Raw genomic sequence first — 10,750 nt, 5'->3', positions numbered from 1 at the left:
CAGAGGCAAAAATGCCGGATCACCAGAAATGCGAGCTATTTTAGAGGTGTTTCACTGGGATCCTTCAAGGGAACATGAAAAAAACCTGCTTTTTGTACAGTAACTGACTAGTCAGGAGATAATGCAAATTCTTTCCGGATCGGTAGCATCTGCAAGAAAAACATCGGGGTTTGGTTTACAGCTTATAAAGGGCAATATTAACAAACGTTTACACTAAGGTAATTTGTAAAGCTGCAAACAACTTCTATTAAACTAAAAAAAAAATAATCTAAAATGTACAACACCTGTCCTAAAATTGATCCTAAAGCTTCCTTTACTAACGAGGCACAGCTTGTGCAGTCCCCGTGTGCCTGCTGGAACTTTTGATCAAGTCTTAACCACGAAAAGAGGAACAGCTGCTAAGACTTGAAATTTCTACAGGTTTCATGACAATAATTGGCTAGAGGGGAAAGAAGCTGCGATAGTTTCTTGTCCAGCAATGTCTCGACACCAAGCGCTGCTGCAAAAGAGCTGCTGAAAGCCCTCAGAAACCGCACCAGAGAAGTGCAATAAATGCCCACTGTAGGAACAGCCTGCAAATTCCTTAAGATATATGCAAAAACGGGAAAAAAGGGGAAAGAACTGAGGATCCCACACTGAGTGATGGCCCTCAAACATCTTCGGAAGTGTTGGAAGCGAAGCTCCCAGTGTCACCTGGATTAATGATAAATTCCCCCAAGCGGCTAACGAGTTACTGATTCAGTGATCGCCTTGGGGGAGGCTTTGCCAGGGATGAAGGAGGCAGCAGAGGAGGGATGGAGGGCAATTCCACCGCCGGATCCTTCGCCCCCTCGCAGCAGTTCAGCGTTGCTGATCTCGTCGTCATTGTGGTTTATTTTTCCTTAAACATTGCGGTGGGGATATGGGTAAGAGCGTTCTTGTTCGCTTTCCGCTTTCTCCTGTAACCGTTTGGAAGTACCAATGTTCTTTTTCAAACCGTTTTTGAGGGCTGGCTTTTCTGCCTGGCATCTTTTTGAAAGCCTCTTGTTACTTTCCAGCTGTAGTTTGCATTTGTTGTGTCTTTTGCCTCTTGTGCCGCATTTGCTCGTGGCCAAGGCTGGGCCCCACAAAGCTTCCCCGTCTGGGGATGGAGGCAGGACGGGCACATCCTCTCGGGGGTGCCTCCTTTGCTCTTCGTGGCTCCAGGTATTTGGGGTGCAGCTGCCACTCGGTGTAATTAGCCTTGAGCTGCCGAGCTCCCATTAATTATCCAGTCTCCCGTCTCTCGGCTTCTCGTCTGGCAGACTTGGTTCTTGGTTTCTTGGTGTCTGGGTGCGCAGGGGAAGGGCTGTGCTGATCTCTTCTCCTCGCAGTCTTCGTGCAGGGTGAACAGGAACACCGTCAGTGGCTATTTCCTTGCTGGCCGGGACATGGCATGGTGGCCAGTAAGTAGAGCCCCCCGAGTCTTGTCCTGGGCACCGGGGATGTCCGGCACCGTTCCCCTTCCCACCAAATTCGCCCTTCATCACTCCTTGCTCCGCTGCCTGCCCCCACGTCCCCAGCCCATGCACCTCCTCCTGCCAGGCTCTGTGTCCCTTGCTGAGCAGGATTCATGCCTCCTGATCTCCATTTCCCTTCTGATTACACGAGGGGTTCAGGAGCCCACCCAGCTCGTTTTATTCTCCTTGGAGGCCACCCCGAGCCTGGGGAGGGCTTGCTGGGGTCTCAACCCTCTCTCCGCCGCCTCTGGTGGCTCCAAGGGAGCCGTGGCCGCCTCAACTCCCCCATTTCTTTGTTTCCTGCTCTTATTTCAGCATCTCCTTGACAAACAGGTTGTAGGTCTTCCTGCATCGCTGCCTGGCAGCTTGCACAGGGCCACCTCCGGGCAGGGCGCGGTGCCACCGCCGTGCACGTGGCTGCTCCTCGTCCTCCCAAAACCGAGCGATTCCACCCCAAACCCAACCGGGGCTGCCGAGGGGAGCTGGGCACGAGGGAGGGCTGGTGGCGGGGACCTCCTTGTGGGTGTGCTGAGGGATTTTCCTGCCTGCTGTGCCCGTGTCCCCGTGGCTGCAGGGGAATCCTGCTCTCACCCGCAGATCGGAGCCTCTCTGTTCGCCAGCAGCGAGGGCTCGGGGCTCTTCATCGGGCTGGCCGGGACCGGTGCTGCCGGGGGAATCGCTGTCACCGGCTTCGAGTGGAACGTAAGAAACGCGTTGTGGTACCCAAAACGTGAGTTTCTTGAGCCACAAAGCAGCACGGCCGATGTCACAGCAGCTTCGTGCCAAGACTGATGGCCTGGAAGGAGTCATGCAGGGGCTAATGAGCACAATGCTGCTAATTTGGCTTCTCCACATCATGCCCACTGCATGCACACTGAATTTGGGGTCAACTCAAGTCCTTGCACACAGGGGGAAGGCTGTTTCAGGGCAGAGCCTCCCCCTCCAGCCCCTGCCTGCCCCCCGATGAGGGGAATGCCCAAATGTGTCACCAATTCCCTGCTGTCCCATGTGCCACTTCCAAAGCCCTTGGTTCCCGCAGCGAAAGCGTGGCATTTGGGTTGCCCGGTGCTCGGGGAGCTAGCAGGGTGCTCGTGTTTGGGATGCTGCAGGCTCTGCCGTGGCCTTATATAATTGCTGTTTGAGGCTGTTTGGAGACAGAAAGGTGCCTCGGCGGGGAGCTGAGGCTGTTTCAGGTGTGTGCCTCCTGCCTGTGCCGCTGCTTCCTTCCCGACAGGCGACGTACGCCCTGCTGGCGCTGGCCTGGGTCTTCGTTCCCATCTACATCTCAGCTGGGGTACGTGGGGCTGCGGTGCCACCTCCGTCCTCCCCAAAATCCATGCTGGTGACGCTGCCCTGAGCCCATCAGGACAGGGCAGCCAGCGCTCCCTCCCCTCCGCAGATCGTCACGATGCCCGAGTACCTCCAGCGGAGGTTTGGAGGCGAGAGGATCCGCGTGTACCTCTCGGGCCTGTCGCTCCTGCTCTCCATCTTCACCAAAATCTCCGTAAGTCGCCCCCACGATGAATTTCCACCCAGCAAAAAGTTTGGGGTTTGGAGCTGCTGCAGGAGGGGGGACCCTGAAGGATCTGTGGCTGGTTGTTGGGATCCCCAAAATTCGGGATTTCAGGCAGCAAGGATCCTTTGTGCACCAACTGGATGGCCTGAGCATGTGTGGAAAGTGCCTGAGTCCCAGGGCTTGTTCCAGGAAAATACTCCCAGGAGTATTTTCACCCCATTTTGGCCTCATTCACGGCTCCCCGTGTGCAGCCCCGGCTCCTCTCCTCCCTCTGCTATCCCCATGGGAATCAGGGGAATTTTCCACAAGGAAAGGGCAAAGCCTCGGTGGCACCGGGCTTGCAGCAAGTGGGACAGAGCAGGGCACAGAGCCCTGGGGCTGGAGGTGCTCTGAGAGCAAACAGCTCCCAAACGATCCCGATCCCGAGGAGAAAACTGCTGGAGGGAGCAACCCTGCACTGCCCCGAGCGGGCAAACCCAACCCTGGGGTGTCTGCAGGGGGACGGCTGTAAAGGGTGCTTTTTGCATGGGGTGGCTGCAAAACCAAATAATAATAGTAATAAAAATAATAAAAAAAAAAGTCACCGTGCTCTTTGCATGGGGATGGTCGCAGGGAAAAAAAAAAAAAAAAAAAAAAAAAAGGTTATTTTTGCATGGGGATGGTTGCAGGAAAAAAAAAACAAACGCTTTTTTGCATGGGGAAAGGTCGCAGAAAAAAATGCGCTTTTTGCATAGGTGTGGTTGCAAATGAAAACTAAACCAGCGCGGCTTTTGCATGGGGCTGGCTGCGGGAAGGAGGGCCGGGAGGGAGCGTGGCTCCCCACGCAGCGGCGCTCCCTGCCCGCAGCTCGGGGCTGCGCCCCGCCGTGCTGCCATTTCCCTTCATTTATTGCAACTTGTGTGCTCCACGCCTGTGGTGCGAGGGGCTGCACCCGCTGTGGGCAGACAGCAGAGCTGGTGGCACTGCTTGACCTGATGTCCCTGGCTTTTGGGGACCCGTGCGTCCCTCCCGAGAGCTGGGCAGCTCAGTGTTGATTTTTAACAGGTGGGTTGCGGGGCTGGGAGCAGCCCTTGCTCTGTTCCTGCTGCTGCAGGGCTTTGAGCGTGGCCGCAGCCTGCGGAAGCGGTGCTGGTGACTCTGTCGGTGCAGCTGCCACCTGTATTTCCCCCTCCCCCCCCAAAAAAATAAAAAAATCTGGAGCTGGAGCTGCCCAGGTTTGGCTGCTGCTCCCCACGTGCGATGGGTGGCAGCTCCCGGAGCATCAGCCGGGTTTGGCAATGGCACGTTGGTTATTCCCTGGTCATCCTGATGCCCAGGAACGTTCTGTCACTTATTCATCCCCTGTGCTGCCCAGGAGAGGTCCGGTCCCTGCTCCTGTGGGCACAGGGAGGAGCTCGAGGGAGATGCTGCAGCGCCTGCGTGAGGCTTGCCGGGCACTGGGAGCCAAGCGAATCCCTGCTGGTGCCTACAGGGAGAGGTTGGAGGCTGGGGTGGGATTCCTGGTGTTTTTTTTTGCTCTTGCTGCTCTGAATTTAAAGAAGGAAATCTAATTTGAGGGCTGCTCATCTTCTAGTCTCTCTGGGTGACCACAGCCGACCCTTCTTACCCAGGCATTGTGCTGCCACCAGCTCGTCCCATATGGGTACCAGCAGGGACGGGCATCCTACAGGTTCCTTCCTAGCCAGGAAACTACTGGGGATCTCATGGTATGGCCCCTTTCCTAACACCAGGAGAACCTGCAGATGAACTCTGCGTGGTGCCTGTGCTGCTGGCAACCTCTGCCTCCCTCCCGGCCTTTGTGCACGGAGCCAGGCTGGCGCTGCCGAGCGGCTCTGCCCATGCCCTTTCTCAGCCTTTTCTGCGCCTTCTTTGGGCTGTTGGGTTTTCTGTCACCTCTGAGTCACGCAGGATCCAACAGAAGAGGAATCGGCCTTGTACGGGGATTATAGTGGCTTCCAGCTCGGCTCAGGGTGAATCTGCCCAAACACGGGGCGCTTCCAGCAGCGCGCGGGGCGTTGGCACCGTGCGTGGCCAAACCAGCCCCAAATCCTCTCCCCAGGGAGCCTGGGAGGAAGGTGCGAGACTCAGGGCAATGGGTCAGCATGGCCACTTGGCTGGGGCTTCCTCTGGTCCCCTCTGGGGCCACCTTTCCCTGCGGGTGCTGGGTTTACTCACAGATCTCCTCTCCCCCTTCTTCTGGGCATCGCTGCTGCTCTGGTGGCTCTTCCATGGGCAGCGGATGCGTCCATCCCTCCTCTGCGGGCATTTTACATTTGCTGGTCCCCAACCCTCAACGTTTCATGGCAGGGCAGCCCAAAACCTTGCTGAAAGATCACACCCCCCATGGCTAGGAGCATGCAAGGATTTGGCCGGGCAGCCCAAAACCCTGCTGAGAGATCGCGTCCCCCCTAGCTAGGAACACGTGAAGATTTGCACAAATGTCCCAGCTTTGGCAGAGAGCCCCTGGAGACTTTTCTGGAGCCTGGGCAACTCGTTCTGCCCGGGTTCTGGCTTTGCCAGCTGTTAAAGCCAAGCTCCTTGGGAAGGCATCGATGGCGTTGGGTAAGAACGAGTTCCCAAGTGAGGTCAGCGGTGGAGGCAGGGATCTCGCTGGATTACGAGGCCTGACTTCAAAGGCTTCTGCTCCCCTTTTACAGTTGAAAGGACTTGTTTTATGAATAGGTCATGCCTGGATTTAATTAGCTTGTTTTTGTATTCGGGGTGCCTTATTAACAACTCAGTCACATGCGCTTTTATTTTTCTCCCACCGTAGCAGAATTACGAGGAAGGGAGGTGGAGACACCTCCTGCTTCCTCATAGCGAAGGATTAGACTCATTTGCAGACGACTGCAAAAATGCTTAAGCGTTGAGAAAGCCCGGAGAAGGGGTTATGAAATGCCTTTTCCCGGGCTGAGGCTCTGGGGAAGGAGCGGGCAGGCAGGGGATGGCGAGCTCCATGGGGCACCGAGGGTGCTGGTCTAACACGGTGCTGGGGAGGCTCAAAAATTTTGGGATTCTCTCTTCTTGTTGTGCTGAGGGATGGCTGAGGGCATTCTCCTGAGGTTTTTGGGCCTCGTAGCTTCAGCGTGGTGCTGACTTGGCTTGGTTGTTGCCTTGTAGGGCTGCTCGGTGGTGCCAGGCTGCGCTTGGGGGGTGTTTGTGGTGGCAAGGCAGCTATCGACGGGGAGCTGCTCTGTGGTTGCTGCTGAGCTGGTTCCTCTCCAGCAGGACCTTTATGGGGTGAATTGCCTTTTGGGACTGGTGAGGGCTCCCCCGAAGACGTGGCCAAGCTCGAGTGCAGCTGGGGCACGCAGCATCTCCCTTGGGATGTCTGTGCTGGTGTCAGGACCAGTCCCTGAACTGGGATCCTCAGGCTCAAGTGCTTTTCTGGCTGGCTCAGTTTGGGATTTATTCGACATTAAGCCTGCCCGTGTGGGCTCACCTGCTAGGGAAAAGGCTCTCATACCATGCTGAAGCTGGACATGTGCTACCCACTGGCCTTCGCATCCCTGTGCCCTGCTTTGGGAGCGTTTGGGAGAGGGCAGAGCTGGGGCAGGAGCTGCCGTGCGGGATGCACCACCAGGCCTGCACAGCACTCATCCTGCACGGCTGCTCCCGCGTGATGGGGCAGGAAAGCCTTGCTGCTCGGGGTGGTTTTTGGGACGTACGTGAAGACGGACGTCAGATCAGGGCTGGTGTGTTGGCTGTGGGGAGCAGGCACAGCTCTGGGCGAGGGTGTGGAGCTGCTGCAGTGTGCACTTAGCTCATCCTGCCTCTTCCTGCCCCATTTCCTCCTCCGAACGAGGTTTTTCTGACAATATCCCAGCCCAGTGCTGGGGACTGCTGGGTCTTGGCCATGGATTGAGGTGTGGTGGTGGCTCGGGGTCCTCCTGTCCCACAGCAGTGATGGGGGACGTGATGTGGGCGCAGGAGCTGCTGTGGTGTTTTTTTGGGCACTACAGTTTGTCCTTTTTGGCCAAGCAGAAGCCCAGAGCCTCCTCTCGGGGCTTTGCAAGGGGAGCTGCAATGGGGAAGGCAAGCACAGGAGCACGTTCCTCGTGGCAGCACCCGTTGACGTGTTGGAGGATCCTTTTACACTGGTCCATACTGGGGTGCAGGACCCCTGGGCTCTGGTCATGGTCAGTTGGGACCAAAATCAGCTTCTGCCATTGCCTGTGCCTCGGTTTCCCCAACTGAAAAACCAGGAGGCAAGGCTCAGGCAGTGCTGGGGTTCCTGCTCTCAGTTTTGGGGTTCCTGCTCTCCATGCTGGGGCTGCCCACGTGTGCTCCCAAGGGATGCAACAGCACCTGAGACGTTGCCGGTCCTTGTGTCCCTCTGTCCTCACCCAGTTGGGCCCAGTTGCAGACTGGGCTGCCTCCTGGTGCCCCCAGGAGGGAGCTGGCCGTGCGTGGCCGTGAGGATGCTGCCTCTTACAGCCTCTGTCCCCGCACAGACTGACCTGTACTCGGGGGCCCTGTTCGTGCACGTCTGCCTGGGCTGGAACCTCTACCTCTCCACCGTCCTGATGCTGCTGGTCACGGGGCTCTACACCATCGCAGGTAGGCTGCTTGGCCTCTGCTGCCCTTGGTCTGCTCTCTTTGGTTTTATTCTTATTTTTTTCTGTAGTTCTTTGGGATTTATACAGCTTTAAGCTCAGACCATGGGGTTCCCATCCCCAGTCCTACCCAGCTGGTGTTTGTGCATCCCTCCTGAGCGTCAGCTCGGGCAGTGACTCAACGCGGGAGCTCTCCTTTGTCATTACAGCTTTTCTTTTGCAATAACTCGCTCCTCCTCCGTCTCATAGCTAAGTGCTTTCTTGTGTGTGCACCTATTTGTAATCAGTGCCTCTCCTATTACAGGGCCATTACTGCAGCATCTCAGATCTGCGAGCCCTTTACCTAACTCACTTCCTTCCCACCTGCCCTGCCTGCAGTGCAACTTGCTGCCCGAAATTCCTGCCTCCCCGTGGGGATCAGGATCATTTGGTACCTCTCCTCTGTGATCTAGGGCGATGACAGCTTGGAGATGGAGAAGGATACTGTGAATTTTCCTGGCTTGCAGTCCCACTCCTGGGCTGCGGGACCGTTTATCCTCGCCAGGAGATTATTTCATTCTTTATTGCAGCCGGGACGTTCCCTTCCCTGGTAGCTCCCGAGGAGACGCCTGGCGAGAAATTCTCCCTCGCTATCTCGTCCCAGCCATCAGAATGGGAAACAGCATAATAATTAGATCCGAAACGCGCTGCATTTTGCAAGACCTCGGTTTGAAGCAAATCCCACGTTGCCTTTTTCCTGCCCACGAGGCTCGTTGTGCAGCACGGCGCTCCGGTGTGAGCCCAGGCACAGGGTGTGCTCGCTGCCTCACCCCGCTCCCGAGCACATCCCCGAGGATCCCAGGCACGGCTGGGGCAGGGCAGAGAGCCCGGAGCTGCCTGGATGTGAATGAATCAGGGATTTGGGTTGAAACGGGTTCAGATTATGACCCATTTTCTGCAGGCCCGCTACTTCTTGGTGCCTTTTTTTTGGCCTGGTGATCGCTTGCTTTCTGGCTGGGTGAATGAGCCCCGGGTTTGCAGTGGGAACTGATGGGGAGCCTGGGATGGGAAGGGAGAAATACCATGGGCTGGGTGGAGAAGGGGACCCCAAAAAACATCACGTGCTGGAAAAAATCAATTAAAGGATTGGGAGCTAAGGGGCATGCCAAGGAGGCAGCATTAAGGAGAAGTGGGATGGGTGATGGAGGGGTGTCCTGAGTGTGCTCTGCTGCCCTAACACCCAAAGGACGGGGGGGCTGGGGCTGTCCTGCATCCTCCCAGCTGTGTGGGGACGTGGAGCCGTGTCCCCTGGCCGCCCTCCCCTGCTCCCCAGGGGCCACAGCCCCATCACTGCGGTGCTGGAGGGGCCAAGGCAGATCCAGGCGTGTGTGGGTGGCTTTATTGGGGCTGCACGGCTGAGCCGAGCCCGAGGGGTGCTGACAGAGCTGTGCCTTGCTCCTTGCAGGGGGGCTGGCGGCCGTCATCTACACCGACACGCTGCAGACCCTCATCATGGTCCTCGGAGCCATCGTGCTGGCCGTGAGAGGTAAGAGCTGGCTGGGTTAGGTCCCAGCTCGGTGTTTGAAGAGGACGATCCCCAGAGGTGCTCCTGAGATGGTTCTGACCCAGAGGAGTCTGTCCGGGCTGTGAAATGTCACCGTGGTGGGGACAGCAGCAGGGCACTGCCACCAGCACGGCCACAGCTGCTGGCAGGGCGCTGTTCACGTACAAAAACCAAGTGAAAGGACAGTTATTTGGAGGCTTCTGCTTTCCCAAAGGGGAGGAAAGCGAGGGAAGGTTCTCCCCTTCCCAGAGAAGCACCGATAACAGCAACCACCCCAGCAGGAGCGGGCGCCCGTGCCAGGCAGGGGAGCTGCCCAAACAGCTCGGCACCGCGGCCGCAGCCCGCGTCAGATGAGGTGCTTGGATGTTGCTGATCGTTGTCTGAAGCTCTCTAATTGCCCGGGAGCTTCTCCGAGGCTTTTGTCTTGTGCTCTTGGCTGGCTGTGAGGCGGCAGAGCGGGAGGAGGAGGGCAGGCAGGCAGGCAGGCAGGCATGGCCTGGAAAATGCCCCGCGGCCGCCGCACGACTGAGCTGTTTCGAGATGCGCCAACCTGCTCGGCACGGCGAGGTGTGTGCGCAGGGGGGGTGGTGTTTGGGAGAGTCACTGATCCGGGGGATCAAACAGACGGGCTGCTGGCCACGCAGCTCCTTCCTTGGTGTCGGGAGAGCCCACTCGAAGGTGGTCGGTCCATCAGGGATGCCAATAAAGGATGCTCTCCGTGATTTTGCCCTGTTTGAATCTTTAGATCGTGACAACTGTGCCAGAGCTGCTGCTGCTCGCCTGTTAGCCTGTGACAGCTCTGGGTTGCTGCTGCCCGGGCTTACATTTCCCCAGGGAGGACAGCACGGGGTGTGTGGATGCTCCTGGGTGTGCTTCACAGAACGTGTGGGCACGGACAGAGGGGGGCACAGACCACTGAGGGCCTGGGGACAGATGTGGCTGTCCTGGTGGTGGCTCTGCTCAGCTCCAGCACCGTCCCACAGCCCACACCGTGTCCGCTTGGCACTGACCACAGGGCCCCTTCTCCTGGCGGAGCACACGGGCAGGATCCCTGCGTCTGCAGGCTGCCTTCTCGCTGCCCCGGCTTCCTCGCCCTGCTCCTTCCGTGTGAGCAGGCGTAGGTGTTGCGACTTGCCTCCTGACACCTTTTGGAAAGGGAGCAGGTCCGCACCCCCGGGCGCGAATCTCTGCTTTCAGCACTCAGCCTCTGCCTCTGGAGAGGCCTTTGTTGGTGCCCAACGCCCATGCAAAGCTTGGGAGTAGCCGGTGCCTGGATAAACCACGCGCTGGAGAGGCGCCAGGTCTGCTTGCACAAGAGCAGAAGCGGTTTGCAAATGCTCCCTCCTTGTGAGATACCGGGAGGGGTGGCTTGCAAAGGGGGCTGGGGGGTGTGATGCCCCTTTCCAAGCACCCCAAAAGTCTTGGGTCATGGGGAAGGGGTCAGGGCTGCGGGTCAGTGCTGGAAGCAAGAGTTCTGCAGGGGGTGCTGCCCTCGGACAGGGGAGCGGGGAGGGAATATTGGAAATGGGGAATTGCTGGGCACTGCCTGTGGCTGGGAGGGGTTTGGGGATGCTGGACCTTGGGGGGAACCACCCAGGGATGTTCTGGGCCTTGCTTGGAGCCTGATCTGTGTCTCTGAGTGGTAAAGCAAAGGGAT

General features: G+C 57.7%; 1 protein-coding gene across 1 annotated transcript in view; it reads left to right on the top strand.

Moving 5' to 3' along the window:
• Positions 1-804: 804 nt before the first annotated feature.
• The window catches only part of SLC5A10 (solute carrier family 5 member 10), a 36,083-nt gene continuing 26,137 nt past the window's right edge, over positions 805-10,750 (top strand). Inside the window, exons 1-7 of the mRNA XM_084536877.1 lie at positions 805-905; positions 1,353-1,424; positions 2,076-2,180; positions 2,713-2,772; positions 2,878-2,982; positions 7,449-7,554; positions 8,995-9,075. Of these exons, the coding sequence (XP_084393003.1) occupies positions 1,410-1,424; positions 2,076-2,180; positions 2,713-2,772; positions 2,878-2,982; positions 7,449-7,554; positions 8,995-9,075 (472 nt within the window). The 5' untranslated portion in view covers positions 805-905; positions 1,353-1,409. The remainder of the gene's footprint in view (positions 906-1,352; positions 1,425-2,075; positions 2,181-2,712; positions 2,773-2,877; positions 2,983-7,448; positions 7,555-8,994; positions 9,076-10,750) is intronic.

Source organism: Aythya ferina (genome assembly GCF_964211825.1).
Source record: "Aythya ferina genome assembly, chromosome: 15".
In the NCBI taxonomy this organism is placed as follows: Eukaryota; Metazoa; Chordata; class Aves; order Anseriformes; family Anatidae; genus Aythya; species Aythya ferina.
Note: the sequence above shows the minus strand (reverse complement) of the source record. Positions and strands in the feature narration are given on the sequence as shown.